The 27,264-nt window shown below is 44.8% G+C and overlaps 1 protein-coding gene across 1 annotated transcript; it reads left to right on the forward strand.

Annotated features, from left to right (window-relative positions):
• The first annotated feature begins 2,192 nt into the window (after positions 1-2,192).
• TSPAN3 (tetraspanin 3) lies at positions 2,193-22,257 on the forward strand. The gene is made up of 7 exons (XM_044279883.1): positions 2,193-2,350; positions 10,370-10,561; positions 13,526-13,600; positions 15,745-15,846; positions 15,931-16,083; positions 17,385-17,468; positions 19,511-22,257. Exons 1-7 carry the CDS (start codon positions 2,288-2,290, stop codon positions 19,601-19,603), a joined length of 762 nt encoding a protein of 253 aa, XP_044135818.1. The 5' UTR covers positions 2,193-2,287; the 3' UTR covers positions 19,604-22,257.
• The last annotated feature ends 5,007 nt before the right edge of the window (positions 22,258-27,264 follow it).

The following is a 27,264-nucleotide window of genomic DNA, read 5'->3' on the forward strand; positions in this document are numbered from 1 at the left end:
CCCAACTACAGCACACGACCACTATGTGCTGACATCCCAGCCTTGTGTAGGCTGAAATCACACACAGCATTTTGCTGCATGTGTCTTGGTGTTTTTTTGTTGCCCATTTCCAATGCTCTTTATGAGGTAAAAACGCTGCGGTCAGATGTTACTTTAACGTTTATGCTTCTTTATTATTATTTTTTTTCTTCAAAATGTTTTTCCCCACAGAAAAGCACCAGGAAGTGCATATAAAAAATATGATAAATACCCAAATCTCAAAAATGCTAAAAATATGGTAAATACCCCAACAAAAATGCTTAAAATCTGTAATATACATTGTAATGTATTGTACATGTTAGACTTGACTAGATATCTTTATTATATTTTTATATACTCACTACCTCATAAAAATCTATTAGTATTATATAACAATGCATATGCGTTTTTTCAGATAATATTCTTTCTTGGTCATTTTTTGCTTTTATTTTTTTCTCTTTCACATGGAAGTTAAATTATTATCATATATTAGAGAAAGAATATATGTTTGTTGATTATATGTGCATTTATTATCTGATATTTGTTATGTGCATCTTCTTTCAACTGATCAATCCAGTCCATTTCTTTGCACGTACCTTCCAAAATGGAACATCACCTGAAGTACCTCCCTCTACCCTTTGAATATACACATTGGGATAATACACAGCAGACCATTGAAGAAGGAACAAGCTGTTCCGAAACGCGTTTGGTATTATGTGATTGCAGTGATATATTCTATACACTTTGAAGGACTGTGTCACTATTATTTGTTAAGAAGCATCGCCTCCCAATTCGCTCCCTAATTCGCTGAGATGCACCGCTTCTCTATATGGATATCAAACTCCGGTAGGTGCGACCATTACCTATACTTTTGACAGACTGGCTCTCTGGATGTGAATAGAATAATACCATAGACCACGTGGGATGCCACGCTACGCCACTACACAGACCTGCAGAGATCAAGTGCGAGCGCCTGCAAGCCTTCACCCCAGGAGACGCCATCAAGTACAAGAAGGGTAATGTACTGCATCCAACTATAAACAGCTACCGTTGCCTATCTCTGCCATACAACTGCACCACGGAGTGACACGGAGACATATGAACGAAACAGGCATCATTGCTATTAAGTAGGAGCTTTGTTCGCTGCTCCACGCACAGTACACTTATCAATTACGAGTAATGTGATCCAACAGTGCATAACATACCACGTTACCATTATTGCCATTCGATATAAATTATCAGACAGGACGCCCTCTACATGATATAAGTTGGAAGGCTTCTTATCCCTCTGGGAGAATATATCAAACTTATAGCATTGCTATAGATATTATTATAGTGACATTTCCATTTGGATAACGCAATCTGAGCGATATATCAACAACTCAAAAATATATATACACTGGACACTATTTTTATGTCTTCTTTATTTTTTCATTTCTATTGATCATTTGTCTTTTACGTGTTTTTTCAAGTTGATCAACTTATATATATTTTTGATGTGATCTAAATGTGGAAGATGAATTGATCCATCTTATGAAATGTCTTATTTTATGTAATATTTGAATAAATAATTCTTTTATTTAGCCACGCTAGATATTCATCCATATACCTAGATATCGGAGTGCCCCCCAATTCTTCTTTTATTAGTACACTTTTACTTCGACTGTGTGTCGTGGGGCGAGCACCATACCATTGGATCTTGAGTGGGTTGAGCCACTGTCACCTCTTTGTTGGAAACGCTAAAAATAGTTGAGGTCATTTATTAAACTGGTGTAGAGTAGAACTGTCTCAGTTTCCCATAGCAACCAATCAGATTCCTCCTTTCATTTTCCAAAGGAGCAGTCATAAATGAAAGGAGGAATCTGATTGGTTGCCATGGACAACTAAACCAGTTCTACTGTACACCAGTGTGATAAATGACCCCCAAGTGTGTGTGGATGAGGCTTTGAGTTGTAAAGTAGAAATGAATAGACTACATCCATTCAGCTGAACTTTCTTCTGTAATATACTCTACATTATGTCGCCCCTGCTAGATTAGAATATGATAGTGTCCGCCTCTTTCTGGCGCAGGCGTAAACGGAACACTAGGTTGTTATAATCACTTCCCTAAACAAAGATGGAGGACTGCTCTTCACGAGTGGGCGGCTTCCCACCGGTGTCACGTTACGGCCACGCGTTTGCTGTGGGCGTGGCAGAAGCTGGTTGCCTGGGGAGCCCGTAAGCCGGGAGCTGCGTCACACGGCGGAGCCGCCATATTGTCAGCGGAGAGATGGGGCAGTGCGAGGTGATCTCCTCTAAGACCGTCCTGGTCTTCCTGAACCTCATCTTCTGGGTAAGGCTGCGGTGCGGGCGCGTGCCCACGGCGGGGTGTCATGTGGTGCTGGCTGCGGACACCCGCGCTCTTGTTAGGACCACTGCGGGCATGTTGCGTGGCGGCCGGGCTGGTGTCGTGGCACAGTTGTTATTAACCCCTTGCGCGCTGTGCTGCCTTTGTGTGGTGAATTTCTGCTGGAAACTCCATATGTCCTGCATGAGATGTGAAATCCATCTCCTGCCCCTCGGGTTACTGTGCATACCAGTCTGAGGGCTCAGGTTACCACCCAGTTACGTAGAGATGCCCGGATTATACCCCGGAGCACAGAGATGGTCAGCCCTGCTCAGGTTTAACCCCTTCACCATGCAGCAACTGTTTCTTTTCTGAAGACATGGCGTGTTTATTGCGGGGCGGGTTACGCTGTTTATTGCGCCATATGATTGTAAAACTGTAGAATGGTGTAAAATTTCCCCCTTGGTCTCGTCTTTACCGTGTCCACAATGTGAGCCCTGAGGGTCCATTCACACGTCTGCAAAACGGGTCCGCATCCGTTCTGCAATTTTGCGGAACGTGTGCAGACCCATTTTTATTTTCAATAGGGCTGGAATGTGCTGTCCGCATTTGCGGATCCGCACTTCCGCAAAAAAAATAGAACACGTCCTATTCATGTCCGCAATTGCGGACAAGATTAGGCATTTTCTATTATAGTGCTGGCGATGTGCGGTCCGCAAATTGCGGAATGCACATTGCCAGTGTCCGTATTTTGCGGATCCGCAGGACACTTACGGAAGTGTGAATGGACCCTTAGGGTGGGGCTAGACAGCGGAAAAGTCACGCAACGTTTTTATAATGATAGTCCATGATGTCGCGCTCCGACTGTGACACGGCGGTTGCAAAAAATAAATCCATCCACTTGATTATCATTACGAAATCTCTGGTGCGTCGCATGTGGCGATGTAGTTGTACCCTATTTGTCACGTGACGTGTTGCCGTAGCAAGCGCGAGGCCAGCCATACCATCACACCAGCGATTTTATTTTGATTTATTGCTTGTAAGGAAATAGATTTCTAAAGTAGTAAAAATGTAGCCTCTTGTGACTTCGATGTCGGTGTGCGAGGGCGGTATTTTATTGGTATTAGTTTGGGAATAGGGATTGGCGTTCACAGCACCTGATGAATAACACTGGATTTCAATACTTCGGGTCGCAGTGCCCGGGTGCCAGTCAGAAGACTGGGGGAGCCCTGTCTTTATCTCCCTGCTCACATGCTGTGATTGCTATTGACCGTGGCACCTGAAGGGTTAAATGGCCAGGGTCAAAGTTCTCTCTGATCCCAGCAGCTGACCCCTGTTTTGTGTGGTGCTGGCCTAGCTCGTGTACGGTTACGACCAGGTGCATGAAGGGGTTAATGGGCAGCCCACCATAAGAAGATTTCCAGCAAGTAATAATTGTCAGATGAAGGTCAAAAGGGTTGTTTGGGATGTTAAGAAAATTGGCCTAAGGTATACATTTAGATTTACAGAAATATAGTGGCAAATATGGGGGAACTGCTCAAACCCCAAACACTGTAGCGTGTTTCTCATTGGGGGAGCAGTCCCACCGCAGCAAACGACCAATTTCTGTGATTTTTATATAAATTTAAAAGAGAACCATTACTTACCTGCTGAATCCTCTGGTGGTCACCGCCGGTCCTGCCTCCATGGCGTCATGTACATCATTCACGTGACTGCTGCCCCCAGTGTTTGTCATCACTGCAGGGCCAGCAGTGGGCCTCTAGGAGGATTTATCTTGAAAGTAATTTATTATTTTATTTTATAAAGTTTTCTCTTGGACGACCTCATTTTAAAGGGACTCTGTCACCAGTTTCTGACCCCCACTTTTAAAAATATGGTTCTGTGCATGGAGCCCTTGTGATTCCTATTGTGGTGTTATAAGCTAAATCTGCTGGCTCATTTAGTTAAAAAAACGTTTTATCTAACCTGTCAGTCATCTTGTTAAGGCCCCATGCACACGGCCGTTGTTCACAGCCGTGTGCGGGCCGTGGAACCGCGGCCTGGATCCCTCCTGAGAGCAGGAGCGCACTACGTCGTAATACACTGGTACGATCTATACCAGTGTATTACTGTACTGTGCCGGCAGCAGGGGGCGCACGGCATCATAGCAACCAGTGACGCCGTGCGCTCCTGCTCTCAGGAGGGATCCAGGCCGCGGTTCCACGGCCCGCACACGGCTGTGAACAACGGCCGTGTGCATGGGGCCTAAGGTGCCCAGGGCGTTGCTCATGGCTTGAAGATGCCGCTGTTGGTGCCCAGCTCCTCCTCTGCTCTCATCAGCGCCGCCTGAAAATACTTAGATACGCCTCCGGCTCTCCCTCACTCCCCCCTCCTTCTTTTATAAGATCCCGCCCGTGCGGCAGTGTTCGCGTTATCGGGAGGTCGCATGCGCACTTCGCTCAATGAGGCTGAACGGAAAAGTCGGCACGGGCGCATCAGGCACAGGCCTGTGCGCACGCGCGGGATCTTAGAAAAGAAGAAGGGGGGGAGTGAGGGAGAGCCGGAGGCGTATCTAAGTATTTTCAGGCGGCGCTGATGAGAGCAAAGGAGGAGCTGGGCACCGGCGGCGGGCGGCATCTTCAAGCCATGAGCAACGCCCTGGGCACCTTAACAAGATGACTGACAGGTTAGATAAAACGTTTTTTTAACTAAATGAGCCAGCAGATTTAGCTTATAACACCACAATAGGAATCACAAGGGCTCCATGCACAGAACCATATTTTTAAAAGTGGGGGTCAGAAACTGGTGACAGAGTCCCTTTAAGGAGTGGTGAAGAACTGTTTGGACGAGACTGTAAAAGATCTTCCTGCCGGATTTTGAGCCTAAGCCAGAAGTGGATCCACCAGGAAGGAGAAGGATGAATCCTTCCTTTATATTTCTTAGGGCCCTTTCACACCTGCGTTATAGTCTTCCGGCATAGAGTTCCGTCGTCGGGGCTCTATGCCGGAAGAATACTGATCAGGATTATCCTAATGCATTCTGAATGGACAGTCCGTCCTTCAGGATGCATCAGGATGTCTTCCATTCCGGAACGGAACGTTTTTTGGCCGCAGCAAATAGCGCAGCATGCTGCGCTTTTTGCTCCGGCCAAAAATCCGGAACACTTGCCGCAAGGCCGGATCCGGAATGAATGCCCATTGAAAGGCATTGATCCGGATCCGGCCTTAAGCTAAACGTCGTTTCGGCGCATTGCCGGATGCGACGTTTAGCTTTTTCTCAATGGTTACCATGGCTGCCGGGACGCTAAAGTCCTGGCAGCCATGGTAAACTGTAGTGGGGAGCGGGGAGCAGCATACTTACCATCCGTGCGGCTCCCGGGGCGCTCCAGAGTGACGTCAGGGCGCCCCAGGCGCATGGATGACGTGATCGCATGGATCACATGATCCATGCGCATGGGGCGCTCTGACGTCATTCTGGAGCGCCCCGGGAGCCGCACGGACTGTAAGTATGCCGCTCCCCCGCTCCCCACTACTACTATGGCAACCAGGACTTTAATAGCGTCCTGGGTGCCATAGTAACACTGAAAGCATTTTGAAGACGGATCCGTCTTCAAATGCTTTCAGTACACTTGCGTTTTTCCGGATCCGGCGTGTAATTCCGGCAAGTGGAGTACACGCCGGATCCGGACAACGCAAGTGTGAAAGAGGCCTTATCCACTTCTGACTTTACCCTAAAATCCTGCCTTAGGTAATTTGCGGTCCTCGGAGCAAGGGCACCGCCACGTGGCTGCCGCAGACGCATGCAGATCCATTCAACTTGAGCGAGTCTGTCCAAGTTGCAAAAAAATAGAACGTGTTTTATATTTTTTTTGCAGTGCTGAGGCACGGAGAGAAACTCAAAGGAAGCACTCCATATTGCTTCCCTGGGGTTCTGTGCCTCTGTTCTGCACCTCTCCTTCTGGATCGCGGACCCATTCAAGTGAATGGGTCCACATCCGTGATACGTTGTGCACATGGCTGGTGCCATGAGGCCTTAAAATCTTGTCCAAAAAACGGTGTCCCTGCTCTTCCCTTTCATGTCCGGCTGTCGCACAGAAGCAGCAAACGTCATTACTATAGAGGGTTGGCGCGGATTCTGCTTTGGTCAGACTCTGTCCGGAGTGAACATTCGTGATCAACTGGAATAGTTTCTGGATTTTGAATCAAGGGGGAAGGCACATAGGAGCAGGAGGGGGCAACTCCAGCTACAAGCAGCCTTTTGTGTCTGTAGATGTGGGATACTGGAAGGCGCACTTGTCTTTTTAGGCTACTTTCACACCTCCGATGTGAAGCTCCGGAATGACCTTTACTGCAGACAAGCGGCCAACCACGAACCGCAGCAGTTTGTGTCCGGCAGCTTGACTTCTGAAATGCGTACGGATGTCCGTCGGACCCCTATAATGGGGCTGACAGACATTTTGTCCACATTCGGCAGATCCTGTGAATCTTGGCAGGCTGTTCTCCGCTGGAATTCGCCCCGGAGGTGTGAGAGAGTATTGTTTTACATATAAAACTTCTATTAAACAGGACTCAAAACGATGCTGTAGTGTCATAGCGTTTTTGTTTTTCCTTTTGAAGTCAGTGGGTCATGGAGTGATAAAACTGTAGCCTAAAGAGTGCATTAGAGGCAGATGACTGCTGAGGAGCATTCCTATGGACACTTGTTGGCAATCATCTGGCAGTCTAGTACTGTCTCCAGATGCCTGTTTATCGGGCAATTGTGATTTTTAAGCATGCTTAGAAATCACAATGGTGGCGGCGGCAGATCGCGCTGTGTAATCGTCATCTACCGCCGGCACACCGCCCTGCATGGGGATGAGCGATGGCATAACGATTGCTCCTCCCCATGCTACAGAGGGCATCAATGCATGTAATAGCAGCGGTGTCCTCCGCTAGTTATCTGACGATTGCCGGGAGGGAACGCTTCCCTCCCAGCAGCCCTCTTGCCCTGGGCCCCATAGCAGTCACATGGTCTGCCGCTATTGTAGTTACGCCCCTGGTCAGTGCTGGAACCACATAGCTCTGTCCCAGGCTGAGCTGCTGTAATATTGATCCCATTAAAGTGAATGGGAGCAGCGCTGCAGTTACCAACTCCATCCGCTACACAATGTACTGAGCTGTGTAGTTCCAGAGCCACAAGGTAAGGCCGCATGCACATGACCGTATGTATTTTGCGGTCCGCAAAAATTACGGATGACGTCCGTGTGCATTCCGATAGGAACAGCTGACCCCTAATAGAACAGTCCTATCCTTGTCAGTAATGCAGACAATAATAGGACATGTTCTATTCTTTTGCGGAACGGAAATACGGAAACAGAATGCACATGGAGTAACTTTCCATTCCACGACTGTAGCGCTGTCTAATCGCCCAGCGTCACAGCCAGGGAGAAAAAAACCCTCACCTTCTCCTTGGCTGTGACGCTCTCCACTGCGATTGGACGGCGCTACAGTCAGGGAGAGAAGCTGATGTCTCCTCCCTGGTGTTCTGATGCTAGTGATTAGCATACAGCGTGGGAGAAGGTAACGGGGGCCACAGGAGCGCCGGACAGTAAAAACAGTGAGTGCAGGGACATCCCCATGTTCTGCTACTTGGTTTATTATGTTTGGACCCATGAAAGGTTTAATACATTACAAATCATTGGTGGCAGTGGCTGCAGGGTCACCTCCCCTCATTGGTGGCAGTGGAAGCTTCTGATCGGACCCCCAGTACTGTAATCCTGGGGCTCTGGTTGGCTACTGAAGCCCTGGCTACCATGGTAATCTCCCTGCTGCCGTGTCCACAAAGCCCAGGACAGCAGGGAGAGTGTGAAGTCCTATTCACCCTGATAGAGCTCTATTAGGGTGAATAGGACAAGGGATCAAAAGATCCCAGGTTCTAGCCCCTTAAGGCCTCTTTCACACGGGCAAAAATTCCGTGCGGGTGCAATGCGTGAGTTGAACGCATTGCACCCGCACTGAATCTGGACCCATTCACATTTTTTTTTTCCCCCCCATTTACACTATATTTTTTGCGTTACGTATACGGAACCATTAGTTTCAATGGGTCTGCATTAGGGCTGCAGCTAACGATTATTTGAATAATCGATTAGTTGCCGATTAATTTCTACGATTAATCGATTAATCGGGAAAAACGACAAAATTACAAAACAGAGGTTTATATGATCTTACTTGAAAAATTATGTTCAAAGGCCATATTAAAACAAATTGTGGACGACACTTATGGGGGATCTGTGGACGACACTTATGGGGGATCTGTGGACGACACTTATGGGGGATCTGTGGACGACACTTATGGGGGATCTGTGGACGACACTTATGGGGGATCTGTGGACGACACTTATGGGGGATCTGTGGACGACACTTATGGGGGATCTGTGGACGACACTTATGGGGGGATCTGTGGACGACACTTATGGGGGGATCTGTGGACGACACTTATGGGGGGATCTGTGGACGACACTTATGGGGGGGATCTGTGGACGACACTTATGGGGGGGATCTGTGGACGACACTTATGGGGGGATCTGTGGACGACACTTATGGGGGGATCTGTGGACGACACTTATGGGGGGGATCTGTGGACGACACTTATGGGGGGATCTGTGGACGACACTTATGGGGGGATCTGTGGACGACACTTATGGGGGATCTGTGGACGACACTTAGGGGGGATCTGTGGACGACACTTATGGGGGATCTGTGGACGACACTTATGGGGGATCTGTGGACGACACTTATGGGGGATCTGTGGACGACACTTATGGGGGATCTGTGGACGGCGTTTATGGGGGATCTGTGGACGGCGTTTATGGGGGATCTGTGGACGGCGTTTATGGGGGATCTGTGGACGGCGGTTATGGGGGATCTGTGGACGACACTATTATGGGGGATCTGTGGACGACACTATTATGGGGGATCTGTGGACGACACTATTATGGGGGATCTGTGGACGACACTATTATGGGGGATCTGTGGACGACACTATTATGGGGGATCTGTGGACGGCGTAGTTATGGAGAGGGGGATATGTGCACTGTTATGGGCATAACAGTGCACAGATCCCTTTCCTCATAACAGTGCACAGACCCCCCTCCCCATAGCAGTGCCATACACAGACCCCCCCTCCTCCCCATAGCAGTGCTATAGACAGATCCTCCCCCCTCCCCATAGCAGTGCTATACACAGACCCCCCTTCCCCCTAACAGCCCCGGCGCTTGCATCTTTATTTTACCTTTTTACAATGACGCTCCCGCTCCTGTAACAGCCAGGCAGAGCGGACGGCGGCGTAACGTCACTCAATCACGTGACGCGCCTGCTCCGCCCACTTCATGAATGAAGGAGGCGGAGCAGGCGCGTCACGTGATTGAGTGACGTTACGCCGCCGTCCGCTCTGCCTGGCTGTTACAGGAGCGGGAGCGTCATTGTAAAAAGGTAAAATAAAGATGCAGCGCCCGCCCGCATAGCAACGAATCGGCGATTATTCGATAACTGGATTCGTCGACAACGAATCCAGTTATCGAATATAATCGATTACATCGATTAATCGTTGCAGCCCTAGTCTGCATACTGTTTCCATTCCGTTCAAAGATAGAACATGTCCGATTATTGTCCGCATAACGGACAAGGATGGTACTGTTCTACCAGGGGCCAGCTGTTCCGTTATGCAAAATACAGAAGGCACTCGGACAACGGACGACATCCGTATTTTTGGCGGGCCACAAAATACTGAAAAAGCATACAGTTGTGTGCAAGAGGCCTTTACTGACTTTTCTCTCAAAACTGTATACCAATGAGCTCAGCTCCTCCTGCGGTATAACATGCTGCCTGCAGATTGTACTGCATTTCATGGTGATAGGTTCCCTTTAAGGGTGTATGTATACCGTGTTCTGTACCTTGTAAAGAGATATTGAAAATCTCATCTACTTAGGTGGTTCTGTATTACACTGTGGAAAATTGTACCTTTTATGTCCAGATGATATTAACTTGCTCTTTCTTTTTATAATTTCAGGCTGCAGCAGGCATCCTGTGTTATGTGGGGGCCTATGTCTTCATCACTTATGACGATTATGACCACTTTTTTGAAGATGTTTACACCCTGATTCCTGGTGTAATTATAATAGCTGCAGGAGCCCTCCTCTTCATCATAGGCTTGATTGGTTGTTGTGCCACAATCCGTGAAAGCCGCTGTGGGCTAGCAACGGTAAGTGGAGTCATTTAAAAGTAGAGTGCCATAAAATGTGGTGTTTTCCATACTTTTGTGGTCGGCTCTTTCCTAAATAATGAATTTAGAGAGCCATGTACATGTGCAGCCACCCCTCCGTTACTTCTCCGCCAGGATGCAAAGATTTGCTGTAAAGCAACCCATGCACATTATTTTGGGATCCTGGCATTCAGATGTGTTTTGAGGACCTCTGTACCATCAGTAGCTGGCACACAAGTGTCTCCCCATGTTATGGGAAGGCCAGGTAAGATGGCCAGTTTAAGAATAAGGCTTCATTCACATCAGCGTTCAGCCGTTCCGTTCTCCTGCTCCGTTTAGGATGGAGAAGACACATGACTGAGCCAAACAGAACCTAAGGACCCCATAGACTATTATGGGGTCTGTAATGTTTCCGCTCAGATTATTTTGAAGCGGAGACAAAAGTCCTGCATGCGCAACTTTTGTCTCCGCTCCAAAATTATGCTTAATTACCTGCACTGTTTACCTAGGGATCATTTTGTTTGTCTCCTATCTTTCTGCTGACAACAGGAAAATTTACATTGAGAAACACATTATGTATTCATTAAGTAACAGACACAAAATACAAAAGCCTTTTATCAGGCTATCTGGAACCTTGATATGCAAATCTCCGTAGACTTTTTTTTTTTAAAGGGGTTATCTGGGAATTAATATTGATGACCTGTTGTCTGGATGGGACCCGCTCCCAGGCGCCGATCAGCGTTAGAAGAGGCCAGGTGCTTTGTGAGTGCTGCTGCCTCACTAGGCCATATGATGTCCCGTGACCCTGATTAAAGAGGACCTTTTATCAGTTTTGCAAGTCTAGTTAGGGTGTTGCCCCCACTGATGCCATGGCTGTTTTTTTTTCTTCTCAAAAGACCCTGGGTATTAACAATCGCTCCTCCTCCCCATACTGTGGAGCAAGTAATTGTCAGGAAGAAACGCTTCCTTCCCCTCAATCGCTTGGTACATTGGGCCTTGTAAAGTGGCCTGTTACACTGCCTGACCTTTGGGCATTGCAGGCGCCAATGCTTGATAACTCATCCATCGGCACTAGTTTGGCCTGGCCTTATTACACAGGCCATTGCAAACTTAATCTTGGAAGACCGATTACAACCATGGTGTAAAGATGTCCAACAGCCGCCAAACAAACGTTGGCTGGTTGATTATATGAAACAATTGTCTAGAACAAGCTCTCCTATGAACGATTGTTCCCAATTATTGGCCCAAACATTGTGTGGTCTAAAAGGGCCCTAAAGGCCCCTTTACAGGGGCTAATTTTGCAGGTGAATGTCAAGGAGGCAGTGCTAATATCGCTTGTCCCCATACAGAATTCATTGTTTGCCAGCAGATGCTGTTTACGCAGAACAATCTGCTGCTGACAAACTATGTTTTTTTATGACCGCATGAATAATGCGATTCATTGGGGAACTGGTGGCACTTTTGCACTGCCAGATAATCACTAACGAGCATTCCTATGAATGACCAAGAATCTGCCTGTGTAAAGGGCCCTTAAAGAGGACCTTTCACTACTGTATAAACTAAAAACTAACTAGATCAGTGGGCAGAGCGGCGCCCAGGGGTCCCCCTGCACTTACTAGTATGCCTGGGCGCCGCTCCGTTCGCCCGGTATAGGCTCTGGTGTCTGCGCTCCCTCTGACTGATTTCTTGTAGGAGGCGTGTCCCTTGCTGCACTGCTGGCCAATCGCAGCGCACAGCTCATAGACTGGCTATGAGCTGTGCGCTGCGATTGGCTAGCACTGCAGCAAGGGACACGCCTCCTACAAAAAATCAGTCAGAGGGAGCGCAGACACCGGAGCCTATACCGGGCGAACGGAGCGGCGCCCAGGCATACTAGTAAGTGCAGGGGGACCCCTGGGCGCCGCTCTGCCCACTGATCTAGTTAGTTTTTAGTTTATACAGTAGTGAAAGGTCCTCTTTAAGGCTAGGTTTATATCTGAGACAATGGTTCTTGCATGAGCCTCCATCGCAGATTCTGGCCAAAAAGAATGCAGCGGTTTTTAGTTTTTTTTTGTCCATCAGAATGCCTGTATTCATGCTGGAAACCTGACAGTCCCCAATATAGTGAATGGGATCCTCCAGGCACTGGCAGTGTCTGTATTCGCTGATTTTGTTAGTCCGTTCCTATGCCGGAAGAATAGCCTAGCACTTGGCTATTTTAGGAATCCCATTGAATGGAGGGTGGCCATGCTTCCACAATTCACTGTCGTTCACTTGGGAGAGATAGGTGTGGGTCCCAGAGTTGGAGATCAGCAGTGATCCTAGTGATATGCCACCAATGACCCCTTAAAGTCAAGTTTAATACCATTCTGCATTGAGCTATGTTGTGTACCGTTATTAACCAGATTACCTTTCATAAAACCAAATTCTCATCATTCCTCATTCATTCTGATTTCCCAGTTTAGGTCCCCTCTACTCTTGGGCCCCTTTCACACAAGTGAGTTTTCTGCCTGGGTGCAATGCGTGACATGAATGCATAGCACCCGCACTGAATCCTGACCCATCCATTTTTTCACGCACCGGTTCTGCGTTGTGTGAAAATCGTAGCATGTTCTATATTCAGCTTTTTTCATGCAGCCCCATACAAGTGAATGGGGCTTCAGTGAAAAACGCATCGCATCCGGAAGCAAGTGTGGCTGCGATGCGTTTTTCACTAATGATTGCTAAGAAATGTTGTTTGTAAACCTTCAGGTTTTTTTTTTTTTTTTAATGTGTGAAGAATGCATCAAAGCGCATTCCGCCCGTGCGGAAAAAACTTAACGCATTCGCAGACAAAACTGACTGAACTTGCTTGCAAAATGTGGGAGTTTTTCTGAACGCATCCGGACCTAATCAGTCACGTTGGTGTGAAAGAGGCCTTATAGTTATGCAGCCAATTTTTGCACCTGTTTGACCATTTATAACATCTGTGACTTTTTTTCTCAGTTTGTGATCATCTTGCTTTTGGTATTTGTGACGGAAGTTGTCGTGGTCGTTCTGGGATACATCTACAGAGCGAAAGTAAGTGATATCTGCACGTCACTTGTGCCCATTTGTTTCATGTTTTGTGTATTCACTTGTTTTCATTGGGGGAATTTATCAATCCCTGCACTTCAGAACTCTTTCTTCAAAAGGTTGCAAAATAGGACATTTGTGACTAATTGAGGTCTCTGGCAAAAACGGTGTGTGACATTTTAGCATTTTTACACACCTCACCCCAGTTTTAATTAGAAGGTGGAAGGCTGGTGTGGTTAGCTATGTGAATGAGGGCCCCCCCCCCCATTTCCAATAGTTCTCAGCAAATGCAAAGATATAAATTAGAGCAGGCATGCTCAACCTGCAGCCCTCCAGCTGTTGCAAAACTACAGCTCCCAGCATTTCCATACAATCTACAACTATCAGCCTGCAGCAGGGCATGGTGAGAGTTGTAGTTTTACAACAGCTGAAGGGCCACAGGTTGAGTATCTCTGAATTAGAGGTTTTACAGAATTTTTCCCCACAAAATATATAACAATCTGCTCAGCTCCTTTTTCTCTATCCATGCTGCCTGCAGGCCGGTCACCTTTAAGACCACCCCAGTGAACAGCTCTCGGGTACACAAGGGAGGTGTTATCAGTGATTGATAACATTCTCTGTGTAAGTCTCCATGCATACAACCGTATCTGTTTTGTGGTCTGCAAATTTCAGATCCCCAAGATACGGATGGGTCCATGTGCCATCCACGTTTTATTTGCGGAACCCTTCTTTTCAAGAGGTCCGTGGTCCACATTTAGCGGACGTAGTCTCTTTTTGCAGAACAACATCTGGATATGGAAAGCACACAAATGATCGGTGTGCTTTCCACATCTGTATATACGTTACACTAAGAGCTAGAATATGTCCTATACTTGAAGTGAATAAGTCCACAAAAAATGCAGATGCAACACAGACTGCATTCGTATTTTGTGGATCCGTGATTTTTGGACCACTTATTGGATAGTTTGTGTGCATGAGGCAAAAGTGTGTATATGTATACAGGAAATGCTGTCAGTCATTGAGAACACCTCATCCATGTCTTAGTTAGAAATAACAGCAATACATTTATGTGTGTATTATCATTGATAAAACCGCCCACTTTGCTACAGAGCTCAGAAAAAGCAGAGATTTTAATGAATTAAATACAAGTTATACCAAATCTTTTCCCGCAAAAATATATATATATCAGTCAGCTGAGCTTCTGCTTCCTGCAGATCACTTTAGTATCCCTCTCTATGTATCCCATTGTGTCTGCATTGAGTAACTTGACACATTTTCTGATGTCAGTTTTCTCCATATGTGTACTTGGCTGCTTTCTATGTTCTGATTTTTGATGGAATTACTCTTAACTTCACTTGACAGACATGTGAACCCAATAGCATATTCCCAAGGTTGGGTTTACATCAGAGATGCTTTTTCTATTTTCTACTCAAGTATCAGAACAGAAAAATTAATTAAAAAAAAACAAAATACAGGCACAAACGGCACTGACATAGCCCTCATCCTAATTGGATCTGTTAGGTTCCCCTTACATTTTTTGCATTTCTATAGGCTGAATACCACGGCGCTTTTTGCCAGCATCTGCAATGAAAGGTCCATTGGGAACTTCTGTCCCAAGATGTGGACCTAGCCCAGGGCTGGCCAACCTGCGGCTCTCCAGCTGTTGCAAAACTACAACTCCCAGCATGCCCAGACTGCCTACAGCAGGGCAAGGTGGGAATTGTAGTTTTACAACAGTTGGAGAGCCGCAGGTTGGCCAGCCCTGACCTAGTCTAAGGCCTCATGCACATGACCTTGATCAGTCTGGGAGTACACTGCAACAGCCCAGTGATCAGATACAGAGTGGCTGTATCGAATATTATTAGGATAAAGAAAGCTGGCGGCAGGGTAGACTTAGTCAGCCCAGGAGATGCGAATGACACATGGACCGTGTTTCCCGGATCGATCATGGTAGTGTGCATGAGCCCTTACTTTATAATTGTCATCTGCGCTCCCATAATATACTGCTGTCAAGTACAAGGAATTTGGCAGAAATTTGAGTTTGTCTATGTGATTAAAGAGCATTACAAAGTGTGCAGTGGATTTCCAGAGACGCCCAACTTAACAAACAACCTGGCGCTAACTAAACATTCTGTGTTGTATTTCTAAAGGTAGAAGTTGAAGTTGATAAGAGCATCACAAATGTATTCAATCAGTACAATGGCGTTTCCTCTGACTCGGCAAGTCGGGCAATTGATTATGTTCAGAGACAGGTAAGAATATGTAAGAATACATTTGTGGAAGAAATAATTATCTGTACTTATCCGCATGTTAACTGGAGAATGGTCTGTTTACAGCTTCATTGCTGCGGGATACACAACTATTCCGACTGGGAGAAGACCCCGTGGTTTGATAAATCAAAGAATAACAGTGTACCGTTAAGCTGCTGCCGAGATAATGCGTTTAACTGTACAGGCAGCATGAGCAGACCTGGCGATCTGTACTCTGAGGTAAGCCACGTGCACCAGCCCATTTCACCGCGTTCGTGTTTTTTTTTCTTTCTTCTGTATGATTGCACTATTTGTGTACTTGTAGATAAAGCTGGCAGTGTTTAATTTCCCAATGCAGCATTTCACTTGCTTGAAATAAAAATGGATTCGTAGGGAGAGATTTAAGCCCCTGTGGCTACAGTAACATGTCCCTAACTTATTAGGCTACTTTCACATTTGCAGCAGAGGAATCCGGCAGGCACGTATGCCAACTGATTGCATTTTAAGACTGATCAGGATCCTGATCTGTCTTAAAAATGCATTGCAAGCATGGATCAGTCTGTCATACGGACAAACTGATCCATTTCGATTTTATTTATTTTTAACCTTTTTTTTCGGTCTGCGCATCCAGAAGAACGGATCCGGTATTTTGAATGCCGGATCCGGCACTCATACATTCCTATAGGGAAAAAAATGCCGGATCCGGCATTCAGGCAAGTCTTCAGATTTTGGTCAGAGATAAAAACCATAGCATGCTATGGTTTTATCTTTTGCCTGATCAGTCAAAACAGCTGAACTGAAGACATCCTGATGCATCCTGAACGGATTACTCTCCATTCAGAATGCATGGGGATAAAACTGATCAGTTCTTTTCCAGTATAGAGCCCCTAGGACGGAACTCTGCCGGAAAAGAAAAACGCTAGTGTGAAGGTACCTTAAAATGAACCTGTCACTGGGATTTTATGTATAGAGCTGAGGACATGGGTTGATACCGATTTGATGCATATGCAGATTAACCTGAGAGGAGTCCTGTCCCTGACTCATCTCACATACAGGACTCATCTCAGGTAAATTTGCATATGTATCAAATCGTTTTTTTTTTTTTTTACACAATAAAATCACACAGAGCTATGGGGACTGGATATTGCAGATGTTCTAGCGGCCATCTAGCAACCCATGTCCTCAGCTCTATACACAAAATCCTGGTGACAGGTTCCCTTTAGGAGCAAGATGCCTCTTTATAAATCAAGTGCATCTCTGTCACTGCCAGGCATTTATTTATTAAGGTTTACGTAGACTTGTGCTATAACTTAAGCCCGTTTCCGACATGTTATAGATAATCCGGCTGTTGGCAATAGGATGTGCCTCTCATGCTTACTACCCCCCACCCCTTTCTCACCACTTTAAAGAAGTGGGGAGGAGCTAAAAAAAAGTTGCAAATTATAGTGCCATAGTGTAATTTATGTCTTTTTAACACCGCAATAGTGAAAAAAATAGGTTAATATGTGCCCCTAATAGTGTTGATATGTGTTTATTTCTAGGGCTGTGAGGCACTGGTGGTGGAAAAACTGCAGGAAATAATGATGTATGTAATATGGGCCGCACTAGGGTTCGCTGCAATACAGGTAAGATGTTCTTATGATGTAAGAGTACATACTTGTAATTCAATAAAATAATTTTCACTCTCGCCACCAATCTGATATTGATGGCCTGTCCATATCACAGTCATGTGATTTAAATAGGCTATTAGATACACAAGCTCAGTTATCACTCTGTACAAACTGAATCATTCACCAGATACGGCATTAACAAAATATAAAATCTCTTGTTTATGCACTAAAATGACTAGCACTCATAGCTGAAATGTCTTGAGAACCTGAACGACAGGTTTAGTTTCCTGTATTAATAGTAACAATGATTGATGTTTCTACTTTACCGGCCTCCTAAAATACTTACAATTACCAGTGCTCAGTTTTTGGTCTGGGCACGCCTGCCATACACAGGGTCTAAACCTTAGGCAGCTTATAGGGTTATCTTCTGTCGAACTGATTGGTTGGGTTCCCTGTTCCTAATGGTGACCCTCCATTAATTTTCTATATGACTGCAGGGGATAGCTCAGCACTGATTTTTGGGTTTGGGCCTCCCACCAATCATTTAGTAATTAATAAGGGATAATGTGCAGTAACCAGAACTCCCCCCTTTAAAACTATTTGTCATGACAATTAAAAATCCTTGCCAAGCTTACAATTGCTTAAAAAAATAATAGGCATTCTCACCTTATCAATCCTCCAGAGCTCCCGCTGCTGTCTGCATATGAACAGTGGTGACTTGCCGGGATATAGCGGGTGACTGCTGCAGCCAATGACTTTTCTCAATGGTCTACAGCTGAGGACAGTGATTGGATTCAGCACCTCACTAGTGCGGCCAATCACATTATACAGATTACAGACTGCTGTGACTTGCAGGGTTTCAGCACCTGACCGCTGCAGCCAATCACTGTCATCAGCTGTAGACCGCTGAGGTAAGTCATTGGCTACAGCGGTCATGTGCTGTGTTCCAACATGTCAGAACTGCTGTTTTCGAGGCTCCTAATATTGATGACCTTTCGTCAGGATAGGTCATTAGTATCAATCAGCGAGGGTCTGACATCCCGCACCACCACCAAACAGCTGTTCCCTGCAGGCATCAGAAGTAAGCCTATAATTTAAAGGGGACCTGTCACCATTAAAATGCAGTGCTGTTTGCAGGCATCATGTTGGAGCAGGAGGAGCTTAGCAGATTAATATACAATTTTGTGGGAAAAGATTCAGTACAACAGAATTTCAGATTTTTATGAGCTTCGTAGCAAAGGGCCATCTTATTGGTGACAGCTATCAATTTATACACACAGGTAAGGATGTCAATCACTGATGAGGCCAACTATTGACTAAGCTCAGGGCAGAGATTTAAATGAATAAATTACAAGTTTTACGTAACCATTTTCCATAAAATTATATATCCATCTGCTCAGCTCCTCCTGCTCTATAACATGCTGCCTGCAGCTTTTCATGTTGACAGGTTCTCTTTAAAGATAAAGCGAACAGTTTTATTGAGTTTTAAAAAATCATATTGATTTTTAATTTTGAAAGTTGATTTGTATTGTGCATTGAAAACAAGTAAATGGGAGATCGCTGTTCTGTATATTTACATGAGACAGGACAGGACCATAGTCTGGTTTTTACCACTATACCCTGTGTGTTTTTTGGGTTTCAGTTAGTTGAATTAGGCCTCATGCACACGACAGTTTTTTTGGGTCCGCATCCGAGCAGCCGTTTTGGTGGCTCGGATGCGGACCCATTCATTTCAATGGGGCCGCAAAAGATGCGGACAGCACTCCGTGTGCTGTCCGCATCCGTGGCTCCGTTCCACGGCCCCGCTAAAAAAATATAACATGCAAAGCGCGGACAAGAATAGGCATTTATATTGCCGGCTTCCGTTCCACAAATTGCAGAACGCAACACGGCGCCTTCCGCGGTTTGTGGACTGCAAAAAACGGCACGGTCATGTGTATGACGCCTTATGTGAATGTTTGTTTATATTTTAATACCCATTATATATTTCTGCACTACTGTCTCTCAAAAATCTTTTGAGCTCAGGTTAACTGCCTTTTGTTTGCTTTTCGTCTTAGCTCCTGGGTATGCTATGTGCATGCATTGTGCTCTGCAGAAGAACTCGTGACCCGGCCTATGAACTCCTCATTACGGGTGGAACCTATGCATAAATCCAACTGGTCACCTTGCCCCCTGTCCTTCCCAAGGAATCCACTCTGGGATAAGACTCTCCTTGTCCAAGTAGTTTTTACTCCGCTGATTCTTAGCTATGAGCTGACAGTGGGTTACCTCTGGTCCTGGACTCTACCTTCAGCCTGTCACTTTAATAGTTTTTTTTTATTATTATTTTGTGAGATTTGTAGGTTTTAGCATTAGCATCTGATGTTTTGCTATAAGATTAGTGGTGACATAAAGGCAGCACTGTGATTAAACCATTGCTCAGATTCCAGTTCTGCCGGGATCCCGGACTCAACTTGATGAGTGATGTCTTAAGAACATGCTGCTGTGTGTGGCATTGTTTTCTCCCCTTTTGGATGGCAAGAGGTTAATACCTGGACATCTTTTAACTGCCTACATCCTACACACAGTTGTATTATTATTATTATTGCACTCTTTGGACAGCTTCATGCAGCAAACAGCTAGTATTTTCCAAATGTCTGAAGAATCTTCATGTATACTTGTAAAATCTACACATCCGAGGTAGTTTTTGTACTGGTGTATGGAGAAGTTAAAGTATCAGGAGCTACATGCTGTGTGCTGGCTACCTTACACCAAGTGGAGTGAGAATGAACACTGGATTTAACTATGTAGCACACACTACTATGAACATACATTGCACAGAGAGTGGTTGTAAATCCTGATGTAGAAGGCATATTATGTAGTATTGACCTCACACGCAGGAAGCATATATAGCTCCGCCAACAAGCATCCGCATTGACCCGCCCCTTCCCCTAAAATATTTTTACTTCCCATGTCCAAAGGTGTAAAGGAAAATATTCAAACTTAATTTATAACACCTTTTCTCTAACTTGTGAGTTTCCTTGGAAACTCATCATGACTTCTCAGCAGTTCTGAAACAAGATTTCTGCCCTCTAAGGAAACGCCAATTTGCAGAGGAGATTGTGGGATTCTTAGGAGAATTGGTTGTAGTACACTACAGTTAGGAGGGAGTTTGGTCCTCCACACACTTTGTGTGAGATTCTTGGCTTGATACATAGTCTGAATAAGATGCAGTTGACCCTTTTCTTTTTTCATCAGTAGTATGCAATAAGAAAAGAGCACCTATAGTTTCACAAGAACTGTTACAGTGCAGGGCTTTGCAATATAGTCATCTCTAAATCGTTGCCAGGTAATTTTGCCGTTAACACGCAACATGGACCGGCCAAGTTCTGTACTGAAGCCTGCACTCCAAGGGGTATTCCACTTGTTAAATTATCCCCTCTCCACAGGTTAGGGGTTAACTAAGATCAGAGGGTCCTACTGCTGGGACCCCAACTGATCACGAGAATGGGCACTCTGTATCCCCGTGGGGTCATCTCCAAATGAACAGATGGCAGGTTGGTCATGTGAACTGCCATTCCATTCATCTAAGTGGGAGTTCCAGAAATAGGTGAGCACTGACTGAATAGAGCGGCAGTGCGCATGGTCGACCTACTGCTGTTATAGGGAACAAGCTACCAGTACCATGTTCTGGAGTAGGAGGACCCTGATACTTTTATGGAAAACGGTTCAGTAAAACTTGTAATTTATTCATTTAAATCCCTGCTCATTCTGGGCTTTTGAAGTCAAGTGGTCGGTCCTAGCAGTGATAGACAACCTTCCCTCTATGACTATGTATACAGAGCTAGCTGTCAATCACTGTTAGGACCGCCTCCTTGACTTCAAAGCCCAGAATGAGCAGGAATTTAAATGTATAAATTACAATATTTACTGAATGTTTTCCCATACAACTATTCATTAATCTGCTCACCTCCTCCTGCTTTATAGCATGCTGCCTGCAGCTCAAACACCATGCTCAATGTGACAGGTTCCCTTTAATTTTTGGAGCTCCAAAAGGTATAGGGTACCCATTCTGATGATCATTGGGTGTCCAAGTGGTAAGACCACCACTAATCTAATGATTATCCCCATCTTGTGGAGAGGGGGATAGCTTTTAACAACCAGAATACCCCTTTAACTGGACAGCGTCCTGCTCTGCTTCCCAGCCTACCATAAGTACGGGAGCCCAAGCAGCAGGATGCTGACGTCCTCACTGAAGACCGTATTCTGAAAGGCTGAGCGGCACAGACCTTGGCCAGTGAAATTCCCTAAGGCAGAGATTTAGAAAGAAGATTATATTGCTGCATTTGGCACTGTAATAGTATTTCTTGTGAAACTGGAGGTACTCTTTTTAAAGAGGACCTTTCATCGGTCCAAACATCAAAAAACTGCTGTGTGAATAACCCCATAGACTGCCATTGGTCCTAAAACGGACTTGTGATAAAACGACCATAGTCTGCCTGTAGCCTAAGGTTCTTTATACATAAGATCATTTTCTGTTAGTAATCGCCTACAGATGCAGTAAAGTTAACACACATGGTTTGAGACGTGTTATCTAAACTAAATGCGTTAAGCAAACGCCTTCAATAGCTTTTGTTTCAAGATAAAACATGAGTTAAGAAATTTGAGTTGAGTTTGTGTTAACCCTGCTACATCTGTAGGTGATTATAGTAGCAACCTTAGCATTCCCTGCATCAATATTGTCTCCATTTAGAACAAACAATTCTGGAACTGGAACTTGACCTGTAAATAGTGACTGATTTCAATAAAACGTACATCTACCTTCTGTGTGTGTGTTTGTTTTTTTTGTTTTGTTTTTTTAAATCTTTTTATATGCAGGTCAAAGCCGCTTTGGGTGCTCTGTTTAGATCCTGTGTCGCAGGTTCCATCAAAAATATTTAACAAAATAGCTCTGCATGCGGTACTATTATGTTCATTAAGATGCTGGTTTTCCTATTTGAAACACAACAGACCCCATAACAATCTGTGGGGGCCACCGGGCTTTGTTCACTTCAGTTATGTGTGGATCCAGCATGTCCTGTACAGCACCATGCAGCTGCAGAAGCTTTTGCACAAAGGAATGGCATTGAATCACTCGCAGGAACGACGGTCGGCATCTTATGGTCCCCGGGCCCTGTTGTTGGCCTGTGTAGAGCTTGGCTTTAATACAGCACACAATCACTTTCTGCCTGAACTTTTCTGTTCAGTTTTTACTAACAGTGCCTTTAAAGGAATTAAAATAATTCAGCTGATATATTTTTATTTTTTTTTTAATATTGTGTGTACCAATTCCTTAGTGTGTGTTTTTTGTTTTTCCTTCCCCTTTTCTTGTCATTCAAAGTTCAAAACCTATTGAAACACTTAAATGGTGCTCCTACATACTGCAGTACTGAGTCCCATAGCTAAGAACCACACCAGTCAGTGCTGGATGTATATATCCATGTGTGTTTTTTGTTTTGTACATGCTGCTGATAAATGATGCAGATTGGTATTTATATAAAATATCTGATCAGCAACAAATTACTTTGTTGGCTGATCTCTCGGCATGTTGACACAGGGCAATGACTGGAACGAGCATTCAAAAGCGCAGTTGTTTGCCTGATCAGCAACCCATGTGGATGGGTCTTAAGACTTTCTTGCTGGGGAATATACTAGAGGTGTCTGATTCCTGGCTGCTCGGGAAAGCAATGCTGTTATTTTTGCATAGATGGTGCTACAAGAAGCATAAACACTCCCTGTCCTATTTATTTTCCTTTTATACTAAATATCTTGTGATCCGTGTATTAGTCTGTGGCCCGTTCCATCAGTTGGTCTTACCACATCGTGCTTTCTGAAAACAAGTCACAGTCCTATTGTCAACTGAATGTACAGGCTTACGCCTCGGCCTTGGGGGCTGCACACAAACTCTTTCTTGACGTGCGTATTTGTTACCTCTTGTGAAGAGTTCTCTTAATGCAGCAGATGCAGGTCATAGGTCTCTACTTTCCCAAGGACTTAATTCAGGATATTGCATGATTTTCAGAAGAAGAGAATAGGCTATTAAGATGGGCAGAAAGCTAAAACAATAGCTGATGCTATAATGAGGATTTTCTTGTAGAATTGTTTTAAAAATTAGATCTGAAGATGACCTAATCCAGTGAGAAATGTTGAGTCACTTGAAATCCTATCTATGTAAATCAGAATCCCATGGTTATTAAGAACATGTCTAAACTTTTGAGTAGATTTAAAGGGAGCCTGTCACCTGGATTTTGGGTATAGAGCTGAGGACATGGGTTGCTAGATTGCCGCTAGCACATCTGCAATATGCAGTCCCCATAGCTCTGTGTGCTTTTATTGTGTCAAAAAAATGATTTTATAGATAAGTAAATTAACCTTAGATGAGTCCAGCGTGAAGGAGCCCAGCACTGCCCTACATCCTCAATCTCCTCCTTGCTCCTCGACGTCACAAAGCTAGAGCGCCATATTCTTGGGATGCGCAAGCTAGTGCATGCGCAGTTCGTTCCGTGAGGCTGATGCCAGCATAGGGAAGGAACACTATGCTGACACTGCACTTGCGCTAGCTCGCGCATCGCAAGATTACGGTGCTCCCCCTTTGAGACGTCAGGGAGCAAGGAGGACATTCGGAGGGTGCTGTGCGCCTTCACAGTGGGAGAGTCAGAGAACGCTGGACTCATCTAAGGTTAATTTACATATCTATGTAATCATTTTTTTGACACAATAAAAGCACAGAGAGCTAAGGGGACTGGATATTGTGGATGTGCTAGAGGCAATCTGGCAGCCAAGGTCCTCAGCTCTATATCTAAAATCCAGATGACAGGTTCCCTTTAAGGCTACATGTAAAAATCAGCTTTGCAAAGTGACAAATTTGGTATAAATGATAAGCCGGGGGCCTATGTCTCTGCCAACCATGCAGGGTACGATGGAAAGTCTTGAGGGTGAGTTAGAGGCCACTTGTAATGGAAGTTGCAGACTTGAAGTTTGTGCCTTTTTTTTTATTTTATTTTTTCCTTCTCTAGATTCTGGAATAAAGGGTAATAACAAAATGTTCCTGTGGATATGATGCTTTTAATGGGGCACAAGGAACTACAAGCGCTGGATACAAATTTTCTCACATTATAACCAGCATTGTCCGGTATAGGGTGTTTTGTTAGGTTGTTTTTTTCCCTCAATATTTCATACTTTGTAAAAACTGCACAGTCCAGTATTATAATACAACATTTTATAAAGTTTATAGTTCTGACCATAATTTAAAGGGAGTCTGTCACCAAAATATGACATTGTACACCACTTACCTGGCTCTCTAGCATACCTATCCATGATTCAAATGGTACCTTTTCTAATTTTCTTCTGAGTTTCACCAGCAGTAAAAACGCACTTTAATCCATATGCAAATGAGGGCTCGCAAGTTCCCAGGGGCGGCGTTCTGTGTGTAGGTGCCCAGGCTGCTCTTCCTTTTTACATTACTCCCCAGCCTCTTCCTTGGCCCGCCCTGCAAGTCCCTTGCGTCATCCAGAGGACTGGCCGATATCCTGCGCAGTGCACCGCCGGCGTGAGCATGCGTACTGTGATGCCCATTGTGGCCACGGCATTGCTACATGTAGTGCGCATGTGCCGGCCTCCAGTCCTCCTGTTTGCTTCTGGTCCACCCGCTAGTCACTGGTTTCATTCCTGTGCTGGCGCATGCGCACTACATGTCGCGATGCCGTGCCCACAATTGGCATCACAGTGCGCATGCCCGGTATATCGGACGGTCCTGTGGATGACGCAAGGGACTTACAGGGTGGGCCATGGAAGAGGCTGGGGAGGAGTAATGTAAAAAGAAGGCAGAGCAGCCTGGGCACCTACACACAGAACTCCGCCCCTGGGCACTTGCGAGCCCTCATTTGCATATGGATTAAAGTGCGTTTTTCTTTCTGGTGAAACTCAGAAGAAAATTACAAAGGTACCATTTGAATCATGGATAGGTGTGCTAGAGAACCATGTAAGTGGTGTACAATGTCATATTTTGGTGACAGACTACCTTTTTAATATTTATGAACCAGGAACTATAGACTTTCCCGGCTGTGTTGGCAGTGACGTCTATTCTTGGTTTGTAAAGCATTAAAGTTCATAGCTGGAGGTGTTTAATTTCACACTCCCCCTTTATCAACATTTACTTATGTGACACATTAGCGTATCCATTTCCTGCTCAGAGGCCGCTCCCAGTGCTGGTGAAATAAAACCATACCAATGCTATGCACTGGACATTATGCACACCCATTCTTTTCTGGAACTGATCCAACAAGAATATGAAGCCTATGTCCATAAAAGAAAAAAAATAATAATCATGTAAGTCACAAAATCCACAGTGATCGTTTTCACAGTGATAGTCCTCCAGCAAGCTCTATAGTGGAACACATGGGGGGGGGGGGGGGTGTAAAGTATAGAAGTAGCACCTTTTTAACTGACATGTTTCAAAAAGTGGTGTGGCTTGTTTAGAAGGGCAGGCTCCCCAGATTCCCAAAAGATTTACCACGATTTATGAAAGAAAAATGACATAAATTATAGTCCACCTATGAAGAAAAAAAATAAATCACATGCTTTTTCTGACTGTACCCTAAGGCCACCTGCACACATTTTTCTGCCCAGTTAGGGTCCATTCACACGTCCGCAAAATGGGTCTGCATGCGTTCCGCATGGGTGCAGACCTATTAATTTTCAATGGGGCCAGTATGTGCTGTCCGCATCTGCATTTGCGGATCTGCACTTCTGCAAAAAAAAAAAAAAAAAAAATTAGAACATGTCCTATTCTTGTCTACAATTGTGGACAAGATTAGGCATTTTCTATTATAGCGCCAGCGATGTGTCTACAAATTGCAGAATGCACATTGCCAGCGTCTGTGTTTTGCGGATCCGCAAAACACTTACGGATGTGTGAATGGACCCTTATCGTGCCGAAAAACAGCAGCGTATTACAGTACCAGCAAAGTGTATGAGATTACACAAATCTCATACATAATGTCGTTTTTTTACATGTGGAAATTGGCCTGCATTGTGGATTTCAAAATCTGCTGCATGTCAATTATGTTTGCAGTTTTAGCTACGGATTTCACCCTTTCCAATGAAAGGGCGAGATCTGCGACAAAACCGCATCAAATCTGTAAGGGCAGTCCCCAAGACTATGTGAGTTCTCTTCAGCAGACCTTACATTTGTGGAGATTTACTAAGTTAAATGCACCCGAATGCTTGCTCAATTTGCACCACAAACAGGTGTAAAAGTGTGTTGTTGTTTTTTTGTCTGGAGCACCAGGCGCAGAATCCTTTGAGCACTGTCTTTGTAACTCCCCTTGAGTGATTGAGCTAGACATCAGCATGCTGAGACCAGAGCTGTGATCTAGCATGTGCATATATACACTACTTTCTATAGCCTTACCACATTGATGGTTTCTATGCTTAGAAAGCTAATACACATTACTGGTTTATTCACAGGCACAATATATATATATATAAATAAACCAGTAATACGTATTAGGTAACTCTAGAAAACCACTCTTCTCAATATGATAAGGCTATAGCTTGGCGGTAAGTAGTCAGCCTTGCATGTAGATGTCCCAGGGCAGACATTAATATTTTTTTTTTTTATTCAGTTATTTTTTTTCTCTCCCTCATTTAACCCATAATGAAAGGCTATAGCCTTACTATATACCATGGTATTGCAGGCCCTGCCTACTTATGTTGTCCCACCTTTTGTCAATTTGGATCCACTTAAAACATGGGGCCACTTTTATTTTTCCAGGGCCACTTTTAATTCCTA

Source organism: Bufo gargarizans, chromosome 2, assembly GCF_014858855.1.
Source record: "Bufo gargarizans isolate SCDJY-AF-19 chromosome 2, ASM1485885v1, whole genome shotgun sequence".
Lineage (NCBI taxonomy): Eukaryota > Metazoa > Chordata > Amphibia > Anura > Bufonidae > Bufo > Bufo gargarizans.

What these genes read in the sequence shown, in the direction of transcription:
- TSPAN3 (XM_044279883.1), top strand. Translation starts at nt 2,288, where the DNA reads ATGGGGCAGTGCGAGGTGATCTCCTCTAAGACCGTCCTGGTCTTCCTG. An exon ending in TCCTGAACCTCATCTTCTGG is followed by an intron (nt 2,351 to 10,369) that starts GTAAGGCTGCGG and finishes TTATAATTTCAG; the next exon opens with GCTGCAGCAGGCATCCTGTG. An exon ending in TAGGGTTCGCTGCAATACAG is followed by an intron (nt 17,469 to 19,510) that starts GTAAGATGTTCT and finishes TTTTCGTCTTAG; the next exon opens with CTCCTGGGTATGCTATGTGC.